The sequence below is a fragment of the Chiloscyllium plagiosum genome, unplaced genomic scaffold, assembly GCF_037043375.1.
Source record: "Chiloscyllium plagiosum isolate Xiang-an unplaced genomic scaffold, Cpla_swu_hap1 HiC_scaffold_14, whole genome shotgun sequence".
In the NCBI taxonomy this organism is placed as follows: Eukaryota; Metazoa; Chordata; class Chondrichthyes; order Orectolobiformes; family Hemiscylliidae; genus Chiloscyllium; species Chiloscyllium plagiosum.
In genome coordinates, this window is record NW_028270152.1 from 31,643,748 (window position 1) to 31,667,336 (window position 23,589).

Genomic DNA, 23,589 nt, shown 5'->3' on the forward strand with positions numbered 1-23,589 from the left:
GCAACCATGGAGGATTATGGAATTGTTGATGATATAATTGAATTTGTGCCAGAGGCTGACAACATTGGCTTGGTTCTTTACAATGTTGAACTGGTAACTCATCCAGGAACAGGCATCAGACAAATCAGACAGAAATAGTCAGAAGGTTATGGAGATATTGGATTGGATGTCATTAAAAAGTTGTGGAATCTGACCCATTGGCTTTTGTTTGCAAGAATTGTTGACATAAAAGCCAGAACAGGATCTGGCAACTTCTGGTGGCTGCTTTCTTCTCCATCTTGGCCATAGCCACTAATATCTTGGGGCACACTCCCCATGGGAAGTGGTCACACATACCCCACATCCACGAATGTTGGCATTCAACATGTACCAGCCTCACTGTAGCCTCATGCCATGCATCTAATCCACTTACACTACATTAAAGTACATAAATATTTCTCAGTAATGCACGTGTGCCTATCATTGCAATGCTCCTGCAAAGACACTGAGACCCAGCCTACAGATTGGTCCAGGCTGTTTCTCAGGTCTGTTCACTTGCTTTCTAAGTGCTCACTCACTTTGTGCCTACCTGCCTTGCTTTGTCTTATGCTTTACCCACTCAGGCAGAACAGGCTGACAGTGTTTCGGGTTTGCCTTGCCTTTTAGTGCTGGCACAAAGCCAGGCAGCTTGTTGTGATTGCCAGCAGTCATCAATCAACGGGTTGGGTATGTTGCTGTGCAGCACAATGTTACATCAGTCTAACACTTGCACCATTTGCCAGCAGCTTACGCAGCAAACACACTGCATGATTCAAACAAATGACCATGTCACAAAGTTGAAGGAGAGCAGTTCTCAGTCAAGTCAAGACAGATATCCTTCACATAGGATGTCCTAGCACAGTAAGTCAAAGGCCGTGTCTGATCGGTTCAGGTGCTTGGAAACAGTCAGCTACTCAGGGTGACCAGGATTGTATCTCTCTCCTCCTACTGGATGTGGACGCAAATGTTGGGCACTCCACCACCTGTCTTTGGCGGCACAGTTGTTAGATTTGGTGTAAGTGGAGGAAAGGTGGTGAAGCTTCCTGAAGATGTGAGTAGCCAGCGCATTCAGCATACAGGGTTAGGGGTTGGGATGGGTGAGAGTGAGTGAGTGAGGGAAGCTGTTGTATGCAATAGTGAGAGTGGTAGAACTTCTTTGTTGATCGTGTGCGAAAGAGCATGTCGCTCCTGCGGCCCACCCTGTCTACCAAGATCTCCATACAGCAGAGCAGTAACTTAACTATGATCCTGGTTCTGGCAGATAAAAGTAAGAATAATGGATAAACCTTTTAGGACCGAGATCAGGAGATATGTCTTCACGCAGAGAGTGGTAAGCCTGTGGAATTCACTTCCAGAAAGTAGTTGACGCCAAAACATTGTTTTCGAGGAGTGCTGTGTGGCTAAAGGGATCATAGGATATGGAGAGGGAAAGTTAAGGATATTGAGTTCAATGATCAGCCACTATCATGTTGAATGGTGGGGGAAAATGGCATGAACCCTGTAGGGCATCTCTGGAGTAACTGCGCTTGTCCAGGAGTGCTCGACAGCCTTGTAAAAATGGCATTGGCCAGGGATCCTGAGATGTAATGGGACATCTTAGCAGTGGTGAGCTTTTCCAGCTACGATGAGAATCAGGCTAGCATTGAAACAAAGGATGCCTTGGGGCATCATGAATATATACATGTAGTTAAAGGAAGATTTGGGACAATTAAGAATAAGATTGTTAGGGCTTGCAGACAGAAATCCTCTCTTAAACTCAGCACAAATGACAGCCACTTCTGGTATGGTTCAAACTATCACTTTCAGATGTTATCACCAAGGAAAAGCATATAGATAAGGAAGAGAAGACAGCGTCAAGTACAGATCTTCGAATCCAGAGACGAAGCACCATTTTTAAATATACAAGTATAACAAATACACATTGCACAGCTGTATCCTCTGTACATGGTTGTAAAAACAATTGCATTTTGGAAATATTATGTACCAATTCTAATCTGTAAATAAATCCTGAATTTAGATTAACATTAAAATATTAAACTTATCACAGGAGGAAATGGTATCAAGTTCAAAGGTTTAGGTCAATTCATGAAGAGACTAGGACACTAAGAGTTTGGTATTGAAACTGGGCATGGTTGTGGGGGAAATCTATCCTTGGCCCTCTCCTCTTCCCAAACTCTATGCTGCTTTTTGGTGATAGCATGGGTTGGGGGAGGGGTTGTGTAAAAGTGTGTGTAAAGGATTAAATAAAGGCATATTCAGTTACTGATGAGGTGGTCAGTACAGTTGCATTAATAAGTGTTTGTTAGTATACATCTCTTCTATCTTGAAGATTGTGATGGGCAAAACAAAAATAAAATTTTAGTATTTTATTCATGAAGATGCCAAAGGATTTCATAGTCAATTATGTATCACAACTGGTGCAATGTCAGGAAATATGGCAACCAGATTGCACACAGTAGGGTCCTACAAACAGCAATTTTAAAAAAAAGTCAAGAGAGTCTATTTCTGGTGGTTTTGTTTGGGGGATGTATATTGACGAATTCCCTACCCTCTGCAGAGTGCATCATGGGTTGTCCTGTATCCTTTTGAGCAAACTCGTGTCTCAAATTAACATCTCATCTGCAAGTTAACACCTGATAATGCAGGACTTCACTGAAGAGTCAGCCTAAATTACACGTGAATGTTAATAACTAGGCAAACCAAGAGAAACATGATGTAGTTCAGTTGCTGGGGAAAAACACATGCAAGGCAAGAGATAGAGATCTCTCAGGATGTTAATAATTAATTATCAAATTTGCTTCACTAGTGCAGAGAATTGGATGGTATGACACCCATAATCACTTAATTTGTCAATATTTAAGTGATCTGTGATTTAACAGTTCTGTGAATTAACACGAGGGTGCACAAGTTTAGGAAATACCAATTGAAAGGATAGAAGGCAAAAACACACAGATGAATTGTGAAAATAATTTGATTCCTCAGTTAAGGATAAAAGGAATATGTTCAGAGATATATTGATGAGCATACTGAATAAATAATTTACAAGAGTATCAGACAAGATAAAAGACTAAACTAAATGAATTACCCACACAAGCTAAAGTGAAATTAAAAGGATGAGTGGAAAATAAGCCATCGGGGAAATGCAAAGTTTTACAGCTTGATAAAGAGCTTGAGGGGGAGAATGGAAAAAGTTTGCAGTCTTGGAGCTGCAAAGGCTGAAAATAAGAACATCTTTCTGTACTACAATAAAGGAGGGTGAGGAGATGGCATGATACTTAAAGTGTGAATATTAGGAACAAATGGAGAATGCATATTTCCAACTTGGAGCATCGGAGGCAGAGGGGTGACCTTTATGGACGTTTATAAAATCATGAGGGGCATGGATAGGATAAATAGACAAAGTCTTTTCCCTGGGGTGGGGGAGTCCAGAACTAGAGGGCATAGGTTTAGCATGAGAGGGGATAGCTATAAAAGAGACCTAAGGGGCAACTTTTTCAGAGAGAGGGTGGTGTGTGTGGGGGTGGGGGGGAAGAATAGGCTGTCAGAGGAAGTGGTGGAAGCTAGTACAATTGCAACATTTAAAAGGCATCTGGATGGGTATATGAATAGGAAGGGTTTGGAGGGATATGGACAGGGTGCTGGCAGGTGGGACTAGATTGGATTGGGATATCTGGTTGGCATGGATGAGTTGGACCGAAGGGTCTGTTTCCATGCTGTATATCTCTATGATTCTATGACTCTTAGAATATCCATGAGCTAACGGACTTACCTTAACATTGATAAAGACAGACTTTCCACCTTTCACATTAGTGGAATGTATTTTCCCACAGGTTCAAAGCAAATTCAAGGGGCAAATGGTATTTTTTCAATAATAAGGAGAGAGAGAGACAAGGAATGAGAAATTTGAAATATTGACAATTTACAGAGTCAGCAAATACAAAGGAGATCCACTTTCGAATTAAACTACTGAAGTATCTATATTTAAAAAAGACAATAAATCTGACCTGGGTAATGATAAGCCCATTGGGATTACTTTAATAAGGAAAATATGGATATATTAAACAGTGTTAACTTTGGAAACAGCATGTGCAAGGATAAAGTTGAGTTAGAGGAATCCGCTTGTACATCAGAAATGGCCGATGATATTTTGTACAAATAAATGCAAGGTACTGTATATTGTCTTATATAGTGGATGATGTAAAACTGATGAAATGCAACATTGATAAAGAGTAAAAGTACGCTTGATGCTCAATTTATCAAGGGTCTGTGAAAAATAATATAGAACATTGATTTGAATTGCTTCATGCTCAGGTAATGGAGCAAAGGGTGCCATATTAAAGCAATCCTGGTTAGATTTGCACAAATTTAAATCAGCAAAAGCAATTATAAAAGAATCTAGATAGACAACAGTGGAATCAGGATGTCATCAAGTAGCAGCAGCAAGCAAGCATATCCAATGACAGTTATCAAAATGACTACAATTAGTTACTACTGGCTAAAAACAAAAAAAAACTGACCCTTTGAAACAGTGAATTGCATTTATGTACCACCTTTAATCAGGACTCTCCTGAAGGGAGAAGCCAAAAATGATCAAAAGATCTTTTGATCTTCAGATGCTGCCTGAAGTACTGTGCTTTTTCCAGCGTCACACTTTATTGACTGACTTGTCCAGCATCTAAAGTCCTCACTATCTCCTAATGTTAAAGGAAATGTAAAGGCAATGTAGAATTACATTAGAGGCAAGAGAAAAACTAGGAAAAGTGTAGAGACCAAAGTTTGTGGATCAAGACAACATGTGAGGTTTTAGATAAATATTTTGTACTTGTAGTCACAATAGAGGATAGTGTAGGTATAGAAATCAGGGAGAGGGAAGGTATTAGCAATTTTACCAAGCTTAAGTGGATAAATATCCAGGCCCAAATAAGTTGTATCCCAGGGGTATTTAGAGTTCTGCATTTTTCACATGAAAGTGAAGAATGTCAGTTAGGCATGTTTCAATTAAATGGCAGAACAGGCCTACTCCTATTGCTATTTCTTATGGATGTATGCTCTGGGAGACATTAGATGAGAATTAATTTACAAACCCTCACAGAAAACTGGAGCAGCAGAGGACTGAATGATATGTAAAATGGGACCATTATTCAAAGAAATAGGGGTGGTAGAGGTAAACCAAGAATCTACAAGCTTGTGAATATAACATCTGTGATTGGAAAGCTATTGGAAAAATATTCAGAGGGAAGAATCAATCTTCATTTGGAAAGGCAAGGATCAAAGATAATCAGCAAGGCTTTGTCAGACAGATCACAAATTTGATTTGATTTTGAGATAGTAACTAGATTGGTGTGTGAGGGTAGTGCAGTTGATGTAGTCTATGTGGTTCAGTAAGGCATTTGACAAATTGGATCCAAAATTGTCTTAGTGCCAGGAAGCAAAAAATCATGGAAAAGATAATGGTCAAATTCTGTTTTTGTGATTGGAAGCCAAAGTCCAGTGGCACACTGTAGGGCTCAATTCTGGATCTCTTATTATTTGTAGCGTGCAGCAGAGATTTAGACATTAGTGTAGGAGGTATGATCACAGATGGCACAAAAATTGCAAGTGTGACAGAGAGGAGAAAAGCTTTAGACCATATGATATTGCAGACAGACTGGTTTATTGCCCAAACAGTGGTAAATGGAATTCAATCCTGAAAAGTTGAAATTGTGTTTTTTGGAAAGCTAATAAGGTAAAGAAGTACATGTTGATTGGTAGGAAAGGAAGTGCAGAGGAATCTTTTTGTGCATGTCCTTAGACCCTTAAAATGTAGTAGGACAGGCAGGTAAGGTCATTAAGGCAGGAGCAAATTACTGCAGATACTGGAATCTGTACTGAAAACAAAACTTGCTGGAAATCAGTGGGTCAGGCAGCATTCAGGGAGAGAGCCCGAGCTAACGTTGAGTTTCGATGACATTTCATTGAGTCCTTGAGTGTATAACGCTCCCAAGTGAATGTCCCAATAGCAAGTAATCTAAAAGTGATTGATATGCATACGTTCAACTAAACAAATTACTGAAAAAGCACATCAAGAAAAATGCCCATTGTAACATTTATTCGACATTTTTTTTTAAAAAAAAAGCACAGTGTACCACAACAGAAAAAAATACATTAGTAGTTTCACTACAGTATCTCCTTATCAGTCTTGTGTTAGTGGTTTTTAAGGCATGTCAGTGATACAACTTAAAATCAGATTCACATGAACAGGTAAATTGGGTAAATTAAATTATCCATTATGCTAAGTATGGTCTTTTCAAGTAAACTTAGCATTTAAGATATGGTGCATAATCTTCACATTGTATTTATCACGTTACAACTACAAGCACAATTTTGGTTCAGCTACTGTGCTGAGGTATTAGGTCAGTCATAGAAAAGTAAAACTTTACATTTTTACACAGAGGACCATAATTGACTGTCTGAAAGAACAAATGAATGGATACATTAAATTCACAATGGTTGTATATTTCTCAAATCATACATATTAAAAGATTCCATTCACCAAGTTTAAAGATTCTTGCTCTTCTCTGCAATAACAAAGATAAAAACCACAAAATCATAATTTAAAAAAAAACACACAACTTTAAACATTACCAAATAAAAATGTTGCTCTTCTTTATCCGTACAATTTCACAAAACTACAATTTAGCTGCTTGGAAGCAAATATTACAAAATATGCAAATACTTTTATTTTTGAAAATAAACAACTTCAAAACATGGTCAAATATAAAAAGTTTCTGGTACTTGCACAGCGAAGAAAATCCAAATTCACACTGCAAAATTCCATAACTATTAGCTGCAAAGCATACTTATTTTGAATTCCAATGTTTACTACAAAAGGTGAATTGGTCAGAATTATTAAACACATTCATTCATCACAAGGTTATTTTTTTCTATGAGGATATTCACATTTTTAAGAAATCATTCATTTCAACATTGAGACACAAAACTTCTTAATGGCTCAAAAAGTATTTTTTGTAACAGGGAATTGTGCCATGCAGAACAGTTAATTACTGGTCTTTGTTCAGTTATCTGCTCGAAGCCTTAATAACACTTAAGAATTCTGGTTGGTCTCAGCACTCCTCAGTTGAACAGAAAGGAATTAACTGGCTGCTGCACCACAACCCTTCTTCAAGTCCTTGTGCATAAGCATCAGGTCAGGGCAACACACCATATTGTTATGATGTCCCTATTATTGAACATCGTGCTGACACAATCATTCGAGCATCGTGAGCTATGCAGGATACACAACATTGAACAGCACTTGTGCAAACATATAGGAACAGGGGGTCAGAAGTCTTCAGGAGGTAGGGATTCAAACAAATTTAGAAAGCAGAAATCAAGGCACTATAGTTGAAAAATATTAATAACAGATGCTCCTGAGCTGCATTGGGCAGTCTTTTTTGCTCTCCCCTATCAAGGGCTTCCTGAGGATCCATTGGATGGATAATCTGTACTCCATAATCGGTTCCGTGGACTGCCTTTACCACAGGAGTGCATGCTTGTATTAAAAGGAGTAGGAGATGGGGAAAACCCTAGAGAATCAATAAAATTATAATGTTAATAGAGTTACATTATAATTTGTAGAGGTACTTATATTCAACTGACCCACGTGTTCAACAGTGACCTTACATATGGCTTATAAATGGGCAGACAAAAAAGAAAAGGACATAGTGTGCTGCACTATTTCTGCAATGTTTAGAGATTAACATATTATTTATCTGGGAAAACTGATTTCCAATACAGCTTATGCTCAAACATCGACTCTCCTGCCCCTCGGATACTGCCTGACTGGCTGTGCTTTTCCAGTGCCACACTATTTGATTCTGATTTCCAATACAGCACAGTTGAGGCTGATAAAAAATGTTCTTGCTAGCAGCTGCAAAATTAACATGGAAAGTTTCAACTCTATCACAGATTCACAGCAAAACATGATGATCAACTTGAAGTTAAGTGGTATTACAGTCATAGAATGCAAGGATTCAAATTGTTCTAGCAGAAGAGTGAGTGAATAGCACTTCCAAGGCTGAGATAAAAGGGAAGCAGCTTTTCATGCCCTGGGTGCTACGTCATGATGGAAATTTAACACTGAACCTTTTTCAAGAGAGACAAAAGTGCAGAATGGAATCTAGCCCTCCCCACAATGCCTGCATGGGCAACAACATCTAATATCCTGGCCAAAATGAAGTCAAAACAAAAATCCTCATAAATCTCAAAATGTGTTGAAAGGCAAGACCTTTCACCAAGATATTAGCACTGGCAATCATACTGGGGAAAGTGGATTGGGACAGTCTAACCCTGAACCAGGCTGCGGTCACTGTTCTTGTGAGCAACATAACTGGAAAGTAGATAGGAGTTTAAATTGAATAGTATGGACAAGGGATCAAATTTGTGAATGTTCGGTAAATCAAAGAGGAGCCGCATGGCCAGAGATAAAAGTATTAATATGAAAAATAAAAGAACATGGCAGGAAGAAATTGAAAGTACACATGCAGGGGTAAATAAGGCTAGTTGTTTCAAAAATAAAATAACAAAACTATATGCTCTGAAGGCAAACTGAACTCAAAACAAAAACATGAACTGAGTGCAAATGTATCTGAATATTGAAAGATACATGATGTTTAGAAAAAGGGTAGAAACTAGAAAATGATGGATAGATGGATCTATGAATGAATGATGGTATTAGCACATTATTGAGGGATGACCCAAGTTCAAAAAACAAGGACATAGGAGCATCTTAGACAGAGAAATGATAAAGCAAAATCCCTATTGGGAGGTTTTTTTGAGCTTTAACAGTAACCACAGAGGTAGACAGAATTCAGAGGAAGAAATAATAGGAGCGCATCAGCTAAGGCTATAATCATGGGAGATTTTAATCCATAGATGGATAGGAAAAATCAGATGGGCAAAGGTATCTTAGACGAGAAGTATATAATGTTTTCAGGGTAGTTTCTTAGAAGCGTACATTCTGAAGCCCACTTGAGAGTAGGCAATATTACAGCTTGCATTGTGCAAATATATACGATTAATTTACAACTCGTGAAGATGCCGCTAGGTGACAGGAAACTGCAGGTCAATTACTTCTATCATTTTTATATTACTGATAATATTGCAGGGCACTTATAAGTTTGAAGTTATCAGGCAGCATCAATATGCTTTTGTAAAAGTGAAATCATTTAACCAATTTATTGGGAGTTCTTTGAAGAAGGAATGTGTTGTGGATAAAGGGAAATTGTATGACTTAGATTTCCAAAAGACACTGATAAAGGTGACTGCAGAAAATACAAGCTCATGGTAAGCATAAATGGTTAACTTTCTGGTGGATATGGTGTAGTGAGTGGTGTGTCACAGCGATGATTACTGGGGTTTCAAGTGTTTACAATTTATGTGAATATCTTCAATGAAGATACTCAGGGTGCCAAATCTGTAAATGATACAAAGATAGTTCAAAAAAAGTAAATGGAGAGATTGATCATGTGAGAAAATTGAAATTGACCACTTTGGTAGATAGAATAAAAAAGAAACATTATCAAAAATGGTGAGAGATTGCAGAGGGATCAGAATTCCTAGCATATAAATTACAAAAGGCAAGTAATTTGGAAATTTAAGTTTTCCTTATTCATTCTTAATTGCCCACAAGCCATGTTTCTGTATACCTGGAACCTTATGTAGGCCAGACCAGGTAAGGATGGCAGATTTCCTTCCCTGAAAAGGACATTAGGGAACCTGAAGGGTTTTTATGACAATCGATCATTGCCAAAGGTCACCACTTGAATAAAAACAAGCTAGCTAGATGTAATTGAATTTAAATTTCATCACCTGCCATGGTGGGATTTAAACCGGGTTCCCAGAACATTAGTCAGAGGTTTTGGATTACTTGTCCAGTGGCATTACCATCACCCCACCAGATCCTTATAAGCAGAATGCACTGTTTATTGTAAGCATAAGTGAATACAAAAATAGTGAGGTTATGCTTCAGTTGTAGAGACCATACCTGGAATATTGTGTTAACTTGCCATAGTACCAGAGGACTATAGGGCTGCTCTCACCTTAAAGAGGGGACTGGTGGCAGTTTAACCCAAGTGAGACCACAACTCAGGCGATGGGCGAGGTTGAAAAGGTGAGCCCTTCACGGCAGTCTCAGTTGGTACAGGAACTGAACCTGTGCTTTTGGTGTCACTCTGCATCACATACCAGTGTCCAACCTACAGAAGCATCTGATCTCTTATCTAGTCTCTTTATTTAAGAAATGATGAAATGCATTGGAAGCAGAAAAGATTTATTAAATTGATAATCCTACAATGGCAGATTGTTTAATGAAGAAAAATTAGGCAGACTGATGGAAGCATGAGATTTTAACTGGGTGGGTGTGGAGAATGTTTCTTTTCATGAAAGCATCTAGAAATACAGATCACTGTTTAAAGTAAGTGGTCACCCAATTAAGACAGATGAGAAGAAATGTTTTCTCAAAGGGTCTGAGAATTTAGAACTCTCTTTCTCAAAAACTGCTAGAAGCAGTGTCTTTGAATATTGAAAGACAGAACTTGATAGATTCTTACAATGGGGTAAAAGGTATCATGAGTAAGCAAGAATGCATCTTTGAGTTTTCAATGAGATCAACATTTTATTCAATGTCTTGAGCAGGTTTGAGGAGCTGAGTGGTCTATTCCTGCTGCGCATTTCCTCCTCAAAAGGCAGTGGAAGCAGTGTCCTTGAATATGTTTAAGGCAGAGACAAATGCCTTGATAAACAATGGAGTGAAAGGGTTTTTGTCAGGGATAGGCAAGGATCTGGAGTAATCAGATCTGCCATTATCTGACTGAATAGTAGACAGGTTCAAATGGCCTACTCTTGCTCTGGATTTGCTTATATTTTTATATACCAAGGTTTCTTTCATTGAGGGCTAATCAACCATCTACTCTTGGCTAAGGAATCATACTTAAAAGTCTCGACTTTTTCAACTGAATTCCAGTCTACAAATAAAAGCAGAATTTTTCATTCATAAAAATATTTTTAACCAATGTTGCCCAAGAATCAACCCTGCATGGAACTCTGCAAGTGCTAAAAATGCAAAAAAAATTTGCTCACAAGTAAAATCACATAATTCTTCATAAAATTTGAGTGGTGAGTTATAATTAGTTCTTAAATACTTACAGCCATAGTCAAAAGTATGTTTTGTAATATACATTTTCTTATGGAAATTGTAGATCAATAAAAAGTAACAAATTGATATTAAAGCTATTCCATATAAAATGAAGAAATTACACAATTTTTCTGCCCATCTTAGTCATCTTAATTTGAGGCGGCACGGTGGCTCAGTGGTTAGCACTGCTGCCTCACAGCACCAAGGTCCCAGGTTTGATTCCAGCCTCAGGTGACTGTGTGGAGTTTGCACATTCTCCTAGTGTCTGTGTGGGCTTCCTCCGGGTGCTCTGGTTTCCTCCCACAGTCCAAAGATGTGTGGGTCAGGTGAATTGGTCATGCTAAATTGCCCATAGTGTTGTTAGGTGCATTAGTCGGAGGGAAATGGGTCTGGGTGGGTTACTCTTCGGAGTGTTGGTGTGGACTGATTGGGCCGAAGGGCCTGTTTCCACACTGTAGGGAATCTAATCTAATCTAATCAGCTCAAGGTTGAGAACTTAAGGCAGTGCTCAACATCCAATTCTTTCAGATTTAACAATTCTCATAGCAAGAATCTGATCTGTTAATTAAATGGTTGCCTAATATAAATTTCATACATGTACAGAAACCTTTGTTCATAAATATACATGAATAAGAAGCATGTTGACAATGTTTACCTCCACGAGGTGTGGTCCGAGTAATAAAAGATGAGTGATGCATTGGCTCCTGTGGTGAGAAGAATGCATGATAGGCTGCAAATGAAAATAAACAGTTATAATAAGTATTGTAAAATCATATCACAAACCTTTCTTCAAGCTAGCAGTACTTACCAATAATCATAACAGCAGTCGCAGCAAGTAACGCAAATAGTGTAAAGAACATAACTTGGTAAGACTGAATGAATTGCTGGAAGAAACCAACACCTTCCCAGTGAGTTGCTGTGCCTTCAGCTGAGAAAGGACAAAAAGTTAAAAAATTAAATTGCACTTCTTTGCGACACTAAATTAAATGATGAAATTCACAGATTCTGAAACATTTTCATTAAAAACATTTAAAGTTTTGTTTTAGTTATTGTAGTGTACTTAGAAGGACTCCACTGTTGAAAGCAATGCAATGTGGTACTAAATCAAAATGGATTCTTATCAACAAGATAGTAATGATAATTCTATGGTTGCTAGCCACTGTTGTCTCATTCCAACTTTTTAATGCATAGTCTATGCAAATTGAGCAATTTAACTGGAAAATCAGGAACAAAAGGTAACAATTTCTCAAAAATAAATAGGACCATAAAATTGGCTGAAGGACCTATTTATGTTTTTATATTGCACTGTATAAAATGAAAGGTCCAATTGTCCAAAAGAACCTATTGGAAAATGCAAGTAACAGATTGTAGAAGGAATTGTTGAGGAGAAATTATGGTGGGGTGCCCATAGTTTCTGGACACAGGATGCACAGGTTAGTTCTCAGCACTTAAATTTATAACTCAGGGATTGATTAGATGATCAGCTTGGAAAAACAAGTCAAGACATGTGGTGGGGTTCATGTGACTAAGGATTGTAAATGGAAAAGGCAAATACAAGGCAATAAATGACAGCAAAATTTGGGAGGTGAAGTTTAATCAAAACATTTGCCTGATAGTGTCATGACAGCGCCTGCTTTATATCAAAACCAAGTGCCTTGTCAGGACTAACAGGCAAAGGCTCAGTAGTATCTCTCCAACAACGTGCAAATTAGATAGCAAAGAGTCAACCTTGAAGACCAACACATTGTAAATTGGAATAATTTCCTAATCGGAAGAGTGCGGCATTAAAGCTGGTTGGTCAGCCTAGGTCCCATCAATGCAATATATCAAGAGGGAATCTTGCCAAACGGTGTAGAGAACAATGAATATAGCAAGTGCCTAGGACTGAATAGTAATACAAAGGAAAAATAAATTAGGCTCCAATTCATTGCTTCAACACAAACTCTGAAGGACTCACTTCACTCTCCATGTTTATCTACATACTCTTGATACCCACAGCCACAAATCACCATTCTAAATGTACAGTCTGGAATGATGCTACATTTTGAACAGTTGCTTTGGTTCATCATAGTTTTATACATTTGGCTCCTGAAGAAGCTACAAGATAGTTAAGGTTTAGCGTTTCCTGGAAAGGCAACAAGGTAATGTTCCTATAAAAGGAGCCAAGAAATTTAATTTCTGCAAAACCTTGGTGAGAAAACCAGTAATTTTCACTCAATCCCATTTTCGTGGTCAAAACAAAGGAGGGGGTGGATGCTCCAACCAGGGCTCTTCCATTCCTTCTGTTTATTTCCTGTTTCCTTCTCTTTCTCCCCTCATTTTGGTGTTTTCCCCAATGCAGGGTGGGTTGGAAGCATGGGGGACAGACAGCAGGCCAGGGGCCCCGAGAGGAGCGGGGTGGTTGTTGGACTGGGGGATCGATGCAGGTGGTCAGTGACTTGTGAGCCTGGACAGACCAGATGTGGAATCCCCCTGCGCTGATCTACTGCAGGGCCTTTAAGGAAAAGATCTCATGCTTATCTTTTTAACATTGGCATTTTTTTCTAACTTATATTATGAATAACTAAGAGTCATTTTCTTTTCTCTCCTTTATTTCTCTATTTTGTATCTAAGATTTGTACCTAGTTAGTTTGTACCTAATTTGGAGCCATGTGGGGTGACAATGTCATTTTTTTTACTGTATTCCTGTACTTGTGTACACATGACAATAAAAGATATTCTATTCAATTCAGCAAATTCAAGCTCCATTTATCTGAAGAATGGAAAAAAATCAATTGCAATCCCTCACTGAGAACTCTCTGATACCAGAAAAAAAAAATGACTGAAGTTACTTAGCAGGCTTCATCATAAATCATCATAGATTTCCTAAGGTGGGGAAGCAGGCCATTTGGCCCACTAGTCCACACCAAACCTCCCATTCCCTCCACCCTATTCATGTAACCCTGCGTATCGCATGGCTAATTTTTGTAGACTGCATATCCCTGGACACTATGGGCAATTTAGCATGACCAATCCACCTAGGATGCACAATCTTTGGAATGTGGGAGGAAACCACGCAGACACTGGGAGAATGTGCAAACTCCTACACAGACAGTCACCAAGGGTGGAATCAAACCCAAATTCCTGGTGCTGTGAGGCAGCGGTGCTGAGTAATGAACTAGGTAGGTAAACCCTCAGGCTGTTCTTCGAGGGGAGAGTCACTGGACAACAGCTAACGTTACATCATTAATCAAGGATAGAAGAGATAAGCCAGAAAACCATCAGCAAAGAAGTGAAACATCAGGGGTAGTGAAACTTTAAGAAACAATGCGAGTTACACAATTATTCTCCACTTGGAAAGTACTGAATTCATCAAATATTATCAGTTGGGCTCAATCAGAAACAGACGTTGTAGAGGAGATTCACCAAGATGTTGCTGGAGTCATTCAGCTATGGAGAGATTAAATAGACTGTGTTGTTTTCCTCAGAACAAGGGTTGGATGAGGAGAGGGCACCTGATTGGAGGTGTACAAAGTTTTGAAGGGCAACAACCCAGGCTACAGTTTTCAGGTAAAGAGCAGGTGGTTTACAGGGAATGAGAAAAACTTCTTTCACTCAGAAAATAGTAGGTATCTGGATCTCTGCCTGAAAATAGTGGTAGAACAGGACTCATTAAACCATTTATGAAGTATTTGGATGACTTGAAATGCCATAGCACACAAAGGCTATGGACCAAAGTGCTGGAAGATGGGATTAGAATAGAAAGATGCTGGATGACCGCTTGTGGACACAACAGCGTGAAATCCAACGCCCACAGAGTTGTTAAAAATTCTGATAATCTATTTTTGTGATATACAGGCAGTTGCAAGCTTACTAATTTTATGGTCCCAACTGTCCTCTCCTGAGGCCAAGTATGAAATTCACTATTAAGCAACAGTAACCAGCTGAATGCACAGCTTGGATAAATTGGCTTTTTCAAGTCATTGCAGGTCTTCCCTTTAGTCTTTGCTCCTGTATCTATTAATGTTTCATTACTTGTTCATCCACATCATTAGCCAAGAAAGGAAATTCTAGGAGTTTGAACTGTTAGCTGAACATTTCCAGCTTTCAAGACTAAGACAAAGTAGTGGAACATAATCCATTATCTTTCTCTATAAAGAGGCCAATAACAGATTAAAGCAATTGTTAGGCAATCTATTTTCATTTAATAGTTTGGTACCATAGTGAAAACTGATTAAATCATCTTTAGCAGAGGAATTTATGTTCTAGGACAATGGGCTATACAATGGCAAAAAGTATTTAACTGACCTATTTTTTATAAAACATGCTGTATCACACACGTATATAACTAGTGACTAATTTTCTGGCAATGATGTGATTGAGTGAGAAAGGATCCTGGTAATTCTGTGCACAGAACAGTAAAGATTTACAAACAATTCAGAGAATGCATAGCCAAAGCACATGGGGCACTGGGTTGTACTAACAGGCCATTCAGTATAAAGGCAATCATTGTAATTACACAGGTTATTTGCTGAACCTAAAGCAGAGAGTTTTGGTTAGTTAACATGAGATGAGATTTTGTGGTCTTGTGATGGTTGCTGGAGAGTTACAAAAATCATATTCAACTTAAAAAAAAAATTAGTTACACAAGTGGATTTGATATCACAGACTTCGAAGAGACCTTAAAAAAGGTACAGAAAACTGGCAGATTGCATACATACTGATTGATGTTTCACTTTGATAGACTGTGGGAGACCAAGAGACATGTGTTTAAACTACGCAGAAGTAGGAACAAGATAGAGTGGAAAGTTCCTTCTTGCCCAGAGTAGTGAATCTTGAGAATGATTTACCAATTTGTGTAGACGCAGGGTTGCTTCTTGACTGGGGCAGAGATCACATTATATGAAATGTAACAGTGGTCACCAAGGTCTCAGTAGCCCAGGAAGTTCAGGAGGAATCTTAGAGTTTTTCCCCATTTATTGGTTTGGATTTTAGCTTTCATTATCGTAGTGGATTTCTTACTTAGGAGAGGGTTAATTTTTAGGTGGCTGGGAGAGACACGGGGAAGGGGGTATCCAGTCCAGATTCCCATTCGTATGGGAGAGACTTAAGCTAGCTGATCCAATACTGGCAGTCGTTTATCATCAGAATAACTGTGCTTCTTGCTGATGAACAAAAAGCATAGCAGGTTGCAAGTGCCCTCTAGAGTGTGTGCCTGGTTCTTATTTTCCTAAATTGTCTTAGTCTTGTGTTTTCTCATATAATAAAGCATACATTTCAAGATTGGCAGAATAAGTCAGAGAAACTATCTGGCTTGTCTTTAACATTCTGTAGAATCAGCCTCTGTCAGAGTACTGCACTTATAAACTAAATTATATATTTATTCTATAGAAGATCGAAATATATAAGCATACGTTGAGCTTCTGTACTTTTTTCAGCAGCGTGCAGGATTTTCACTGGAACAGAGAGAAACTGGTCTGTCAATGAATTGGTAATGACAAGAGTAGTTGATATTGGTCCCTGATTTATTAGTCTAGTATCAGACAAGGTTACTGTAAATTTGATGTAACTTTGTAATCCATATGATTTTTCCTTTTCTTGAATGATAATGAGGGGTGATCCTGGTTTAACCTGAGGGAGAAAAGAGAATACTCCTAAGTTGTCTTAAATAAGTAGATTACACATTCTATAGACTAGGTACAGATGGCAACATCTATACAATAACAATTTCTCCAAGTATGAAGCTGAAAAGCAAACCTGTACTTGTTTACAATAGAAACTGTATGGCAGCTATATAAACTCAAATCAGGTCAAACATTTTGCACATTTAGGGCTGGATTTCCAACCTCCCACTTCATTTTATGGGTCAATTACTTTCTAGATACCTCAGTCGAGGGGCAACTCAGAAACATGGTGCTGTAACCTCTTTTGGACATCTGTGGAATGGGCAGAAGTTGATAATTACATGCACAACTCAAAGTGGTACAGAAATCAGACAAGAATATTGCCCAAGGACAATAGAGGGGCAGGAATGTGACTTATTCAAGAAATCCCATATCACTGCTGTTAGCTGTCCCTCGGTTTCAGGTTGATGTCTATTCTGGGTTGCAGATTCCTGCCATAGTTCTTCACATGGCTGAATAGGCAATTCTTGACCAGACCTTGCCTCAAGATAGTGGGATCTGGACTGCAGCATTTGTATCCTTTATTTCTTTTCTGCTTTTGCTCTTTATCATAAATGCATCCACACTCGAAGAAGGAACCATTTGATGATCAAGTGGCCATTTCAAACAGCTATTAGAACCTTCTCTCAGTTGTTATCATCAATCCTGCTCCAATTAAAGGAGAGCTTTAGAGTGTCTTTTTACCATTTTCTTTACCCTCCCGTAATGTAGGAGTCTTTCTTCACTGGTTTGAGAATAGAGAAAACAGGACCTGACAGGGAGAATCTGTCCAAGTATTTGGACCCAGCATCCAGCCCATCATAGTTGATTTGGCAGGAATTTTGCTTAAATGATTGTAGAACCAGCTTCAAGAAAAATACTAGTTTTAGTTCAGTGGTCTTCCCATTGACAGTGTGGTGGAAGCCTTCTTGTGTAATTACTTCAGGGCTTTTATGTGGACAAGTACACAGGCCAGATCTTACTGCAGTACAGGAGAGTTCGACAACAACTTATCTGTGCAGTTAGCACATTTGGAGCTGTACACCAGGACTTCATGGATCACCACCTAGATGTGGAGGAGTGTGCTGGTTTGCTCTAACAATCCCTTGATTGATGCCGTTGGGAGCTTCTGGTAGCAAGGGCAGTGGGCAAGGGTCAGAAAAGACACCCAATATGTTCTCAATATCAGAATAAGTGAATAAACACGCTCACCAGCTGCAGAAGAGAAAGACTTCCAATTTGGCACACAAGGAAAATCAAGGCCTTGCCTGGCTATGTGGTAGGACTCAATAGTTGCACCTGGACCTTCACATATTTCAGTCTCCGATGCTCAAGTTTATTATGGGCAGATATTAAAAACTCCTTCAATGTCAATTTTGCTGCCATTGGGACAAAGTTACTTCATGGTACAAAGAAACCTCAAACTTTAGCACTTCAGGAAAACACAGTATAAAAAAAATGGGTGCTGAGTTAACCATTATTTGTTAATTAATATCTTGTCCCCAGAACCAAGTAAGTGCACTGAGACACATGGAAAAATGCAATGAAAGCTTAAAGAATCTCTGTAGTTCTGCATACTGATGATAGATGTTTAGCAAAGTCACAATTAACAAGGGTCTATAATGCGTACACGTATAAATATATAATTTATACACCAGTTTCTTACTTCTAAATTCCCAAGAATTTCAGGAGTTCCAAACACTGTGAGCTCAGCAACTGCATACAGGTTACTCAAAAGGATCGCAGACTGATCAGTATAAAAACCAGGTAAAAATGGAATGTTCGCACCAATTTGTTCTCCGTTGAAATGAGTTCCAAATATTGAAGCTTTCACAATGATGGATGTTTTGGCTTTGCTAAGTACTTTCAGTTGGTGATCAGTCAATTTCTGTATTGTAATAGAGCAAGTATAATGTCCTAACAAGGAAAGAAAACTATTATTCAAGTGCAACTGCTACAAAAAAAAAACAAATTTCTTGTCACAACCAATGAAATTCAAAGCATAAAAGAAAGATAGAAAGTTAATGCCAAAAATATCTGGAAATAATCCTCAAATTAGATGTTATTCCATAAGCCAGTCAAAAACCCTGGCTTTCATAACATAAATCCTATTTGTTGAATGTGCTAATAAGCTACTTACATTAAAAATGGAATTAAATACCTGCATATGTATCAAATCCTGTTTTAACATGAAACAAATCTTCAGCTGGGATTTCTATTGCACCATTGTTGAAATGCAAGTTGCAAGTGATACTGGATTCAGGATGCATTTCATCAATTGCTTCAACATGTGCAGCTGTACAGGCTCCTGAAACAGAACAAAACATACATTTAAAATGATTCAGACTAAAGATGACCCATTTTATTTTAACATTTCACGATATTTGGTAACTCATTTATTTGTGAAAAATCTTAATATTCTAGAGTCATAGAGGTCTACAGCGTGGAAACAGGCTCTTCGGCACAGCTTGCCCATTCCACCCAGTCTTCATAAATTAAACCAGCCCCATTTGCCTGCATTTGGACTATACTCCATTCATGTACCTGTTTAAATTGTACTCACTTCCACTACTCCTGTTCCAGACAGTCACCACAATTGGAGAAAAGATTGCCGCTGTGGATCCTTTTATATCTCTCCCTTCCCACTTTAAACATACGCCCTCTTGTTTTAGATTCCCTTACCATGGGGAAAAGCTGTTGGTTATCCACCTTATCTATGCCTCTCATGATTTTACAAACTTCAATTATATCACCTCTTAAGTTTCCTGTGATCCTTGGGAAAAAGTCCCAGCCTATCTCCTTATAACTCAAAGCTTCCAGTCCAGTAGCATCCTAGTAAATCTTTTCTGCAATTTGTAGTTTAATAATATTCATTCATTGTAGCTAATCCCACAATGTCAAATTTGAAGAACACCTGCTGTTCCCATTTGAGTTCTCCAACAAGACTATCCTCCTCCAATACCTCTCCCACAGCCAGTCAGTTGAGTGCCACTACACTCCTCTGATTCTATTCCTGAATATCAAATAGCCACCAGAGAATAATCTGCAAAGGCATCTCTTTCTGCCCTGGTGTCTAGCAAGAATGTAGCCTGGCCTCTCCGTTTCATCTGTGCCTACCTAGTGGTAATATCAGATAACACAGTTTGCACGTGGCAACAATGATAGCTGGCTCACCAGTATCTCTCAAACCTCCTACTTTCTTGAAAGTGGCAGATTGCATACACAGAAATGTGCTCAGTTAAAATAGTAGAAAGAATGAAAATGTTTCATACCCAACACAAGCTGCTTTGCTTAGTCTATCCTCCAATCCTTCTCCTAGCAAATGATTAAGACTGTTCAGAATCTTGGTTTCATATTTAACCTATATATGTTCACTACCTCCAAACCTCAGCTTGAAATTTTCATCCATGCCTTTGTTATGTCTAGGCTTAATTATTTCAATGAACTGGAGGTCAACCACCCACATGCAAGTAGTTAATCTTGGTGAACAGGGAAACTTTAGTAACACTCTTCCTTTAGCCCATGAATTGTGACTTTCATTTTAACCTTATCTATCGGTACAGTAGCTAGGTGGTCATTAAGATTGGAAACCAAGGCAGACTGATGTATAAAGTTCTCATCCACTACAAAAATTAATATTACCTTTCAAATTAGTGCTGCTGTCTCCTATGGTAACAGATACCTTGAATGGAGGAGTAGTAGATTGGCTTGTTAGAAGAGCATCGCCCTGCACCAGCGCAACGGTCTTCCAGGCATTCTTAACCACCAGCTGGAAAACAGATCAACATGTAGCTAAATTAAAACTTATGAATACATGAGAAAAAGGAAAACGTCTAAGTCATTGGTTCTTTGAGACTTTATTATCTCCAACACCATTGTGCCTGATATTCAACTATAACTCTTCCTTCCCAAGAGATGTCAGGAAGCATTCCTATACACAGAGTGGTAGAGGCTTGGAACTCTTTTGCACAAACAGCAGCTGATGCTAGATCAGGTTAGTTTTAAATCTGAGATGGATAATGTTGCGCTAAGCAAAAGGATATGGGTCAAAGCCAGATATATAGAATTAGGCCATAAATCAGCTATGATCTCATTGAATGGCAGAGCAGGTTTGAGGGGCTGAATGGCCTACTTATGTTTCTATAACCACATACCCAAATATTAAAAATCTACCAATTTTGGACTGGAACATACTTCACAACAAGGCCACTACAGATCTCCATATTCAAGAATTCTTAAAAGTTCATAACTTTGAATGAGAAAATATATCTGCATTTCAGTCCTAAATGTCTGCTCCTTTAATCTAAAACTGACTCCCCAGACAGGGCAAGATTCTTCCAGTGTCTATCGAGCCCCTTAAAAATATTACAAAGACATTATGAAATTACCGTATATTCTATACAGCTACCCATAATTCCTATCCTCATTAGAATAATGCCCTCATGTCACAAATTAGTCGAGAGCGGGGCCAGGCAGCCCAGAGTGGTCGGAGGGCAAGAGCAGACATGGGAGCAGGCAGCCGGCGGGAGCAGGAGCAGGCAGCCAAGGGAAGTCAGTGGGAGCAAGAACAGGCAGCCTAGGGCAGCCAGCAGGAGCAGGAGCAACCCAAGTAGGCAGCAAAGGTGAGATTGAGCCTGGAGAGGGGTAGGGTTGAGTCCTTGTGAGGAGTGCGAGCCCACATGGCCAGGTGCTTATGGACTGCGGTGGTGCACTGTTTCATGGTGTTTCTTTGTTTTTTTACTTTTTTGTAAGAAGGACTATAAAGGTTTGACTTTTAAAACTTTGTTTTCTTTATTTTTTGGCTTCATATCAAGATTCTATACCCTCGGTACCTTTGTAGCTAAAATGGTGCTGTAAGTGGCGACTTGTAAACTTTCCACAGTACTCATGTGAGTACCTGGGACAATAAACCCAATTCAATTTAATTTATATACGCTGCATCTGTCAAAGCCAAAATATTCTTCCTTGGGTGAACAGACCAAAATTATATCCATTGTAATGTCACCAAGAACTAATCTAATTACTACACTGCCTTTTATCTTATTAAATCCCTTTGTAATAAAGCTAGTGTGGAACTTCCTTTCTAATCATTAACCTTAAAATGTTAACTTGCAAATATGGCCATGTACAAGAACACAGAGCTCCATAATAAATTGACAAAGTAAAAAAATATTCTTTTCTATTTTCCTCTAAAGTAAATACTCCCACATGTCCTCACTTTGACGACCCTGTGGCTTTGAGAGGTGTTCTGTCCTGTTTCACTTGCAGAGGAGTGTTGTCACAATGGTGCCAAAATATACTTTTCAAACAGATAGCTGGTAAACTGCTTTGCGTTCTCTCTGGGTGTGTTTTTAAAAAAAAGTATGACAAAAGAATCATGAGTGGGCAGGGTCAGGCTCTCACAGACCAAGATGATTTTTAGTTTTGTTTTCAGTTTGTTGTGTAGGTTTGTGCTGGCTGCTGGAGTGAAAAGCTCAAGTTCTCTCCTGCTAGAGTGAAGTTTTAGATAGAGGCTTTCCTTTAAGAATCAAAAAATGGTAGTTTTTTTTCTATGTTTCTTTCTACTGGATTGGAGAGACAGCATGTGAGAACAATAACTATGTTGCTAAATTTCCTTTGCCAAGGGTGTTTATGGGATGCTGCCTATACTGGAACAATTGATGATGAGTAGTCTTCAATCCAGATCAACAGATTATCTCCACTCTCATGAACTTTACTATCATATAATCATCCCTTGCTTGGCACCTTATTAGATGCATTTTTTAATTTAAGTTCATAACCAATCACAACCAAGGCAAGTGGAGTAGATTTTCAGATAGTGATATATCTAAAAAAATACATATATATGGTAAGATAACTATATACTTTTTCATAGCTACAGTACAAATATGTCCAGCATATATATTTGAAGAAGTTGTGTTTTATAACAAAGAAGCTGAGAGAGCCATTTGAGAACTGAACAATTTCAGTTATGGTCTTAAGTATTAAAAACAATCTTCATGCACATTCTCAGACTGGAACTTTAATCACACAATACGACTAATGTTTTTTCAACATTGTTCTATCACTTCAATTATCTTTTGTTGCCTTTCTGTCCTGTTATTCTAACTATTTAAAATATAGTTTGCCACTGGTTTTGCTGGTCACAGAACATGGCTGGTTCCAGTGTTGGGTTTATGAAGAGGCAAGTGCAGGAATTATATCTTTAAGATTTTATAATCAAAATTGATTCCTGTTGAACAACAGAAGGTCAGAGAAATTCAGAACTCAAATGTTATACTAAGTGACAAACTAGCTACTAGCAAATCTTTGAACTGGAAGAATGATTCCACATGTGACAAGCATAAAATTATGAAAAAAGCTTACAATTTACAAGACATAGAACAACCAGATGTTTTGGTAGCGGATTTTTAAAAAAATTGCTGGAAAACTAAATATGCTTTAAAAGAATAGCAGAAATACTGCTGGTTATATTTCTCTACTCGACAACTTTAAGATAGCAGATGTATCGCTCTCCAACAAGGTATACACACACACAAAGCAAACACATGCTAAATAAATGGATAGTTGAGGTGTGCAGGTTAAAGGGCAGTGATCTATTTAGCTATGGTCTATATCAAAGGAGAATGTTTTAAGGGGCCATAGAATTATTTCACTAACTGAACATTAGCCCACTCAAATTAAAGCAAACAAATTACATTAAAAAGGACTCTTGTTAAAAGTCAGAAAGGAAGCCAATTTGGTAATGATCATCAA

At 38.4% G+C, this 23,589-nt stretch overlaps 1 protein-coding gene across 1 annotated transcript in view; it reads right to left on the bottom strand.

The window, feature by feature from the left end:
• Positions 1-6,089: 6,089 nt before the first annotated feature.
• nup210 (nucleoporin 210) overlaps positions 6,090-23,589 on the bottom strand; it is a 111,893-nt gene continuing 94,393 nt past the window's right edge. Inside the window, exons 34-40 of the mRNA XM_043707992.2 lie at positions 20,476-20,602; positions 18,995-19,141; positions 18,500-18,750; positions 16,585-16,801; positions 12,000-12,119; positions 11,847-11,921; positions 6,090-7,583 (exon numbers count right to left, since the gene is read on the bottom strand). Coding sequence (XP_043563927.2) covers positions 7,465-7,583; positions 11,847-11,921; positions 12,000-12,119; positions 16,585-16,801; positions 18,500-18,750; positions 18,995-19,141; positions 20,476-20,602 — 1,056 coding nt within the window. The 3' untranslated portion in view covers positions 6,090-7,464. The remainder of the gene's footprint in view (positions 7,584-11,846; positions 11,922-11,999; positions 12,120-16,584; positions 16,802-18,499; positions 18,751-18,994; positions 19,142-20,475; positions 20,603-23,589) is intronic.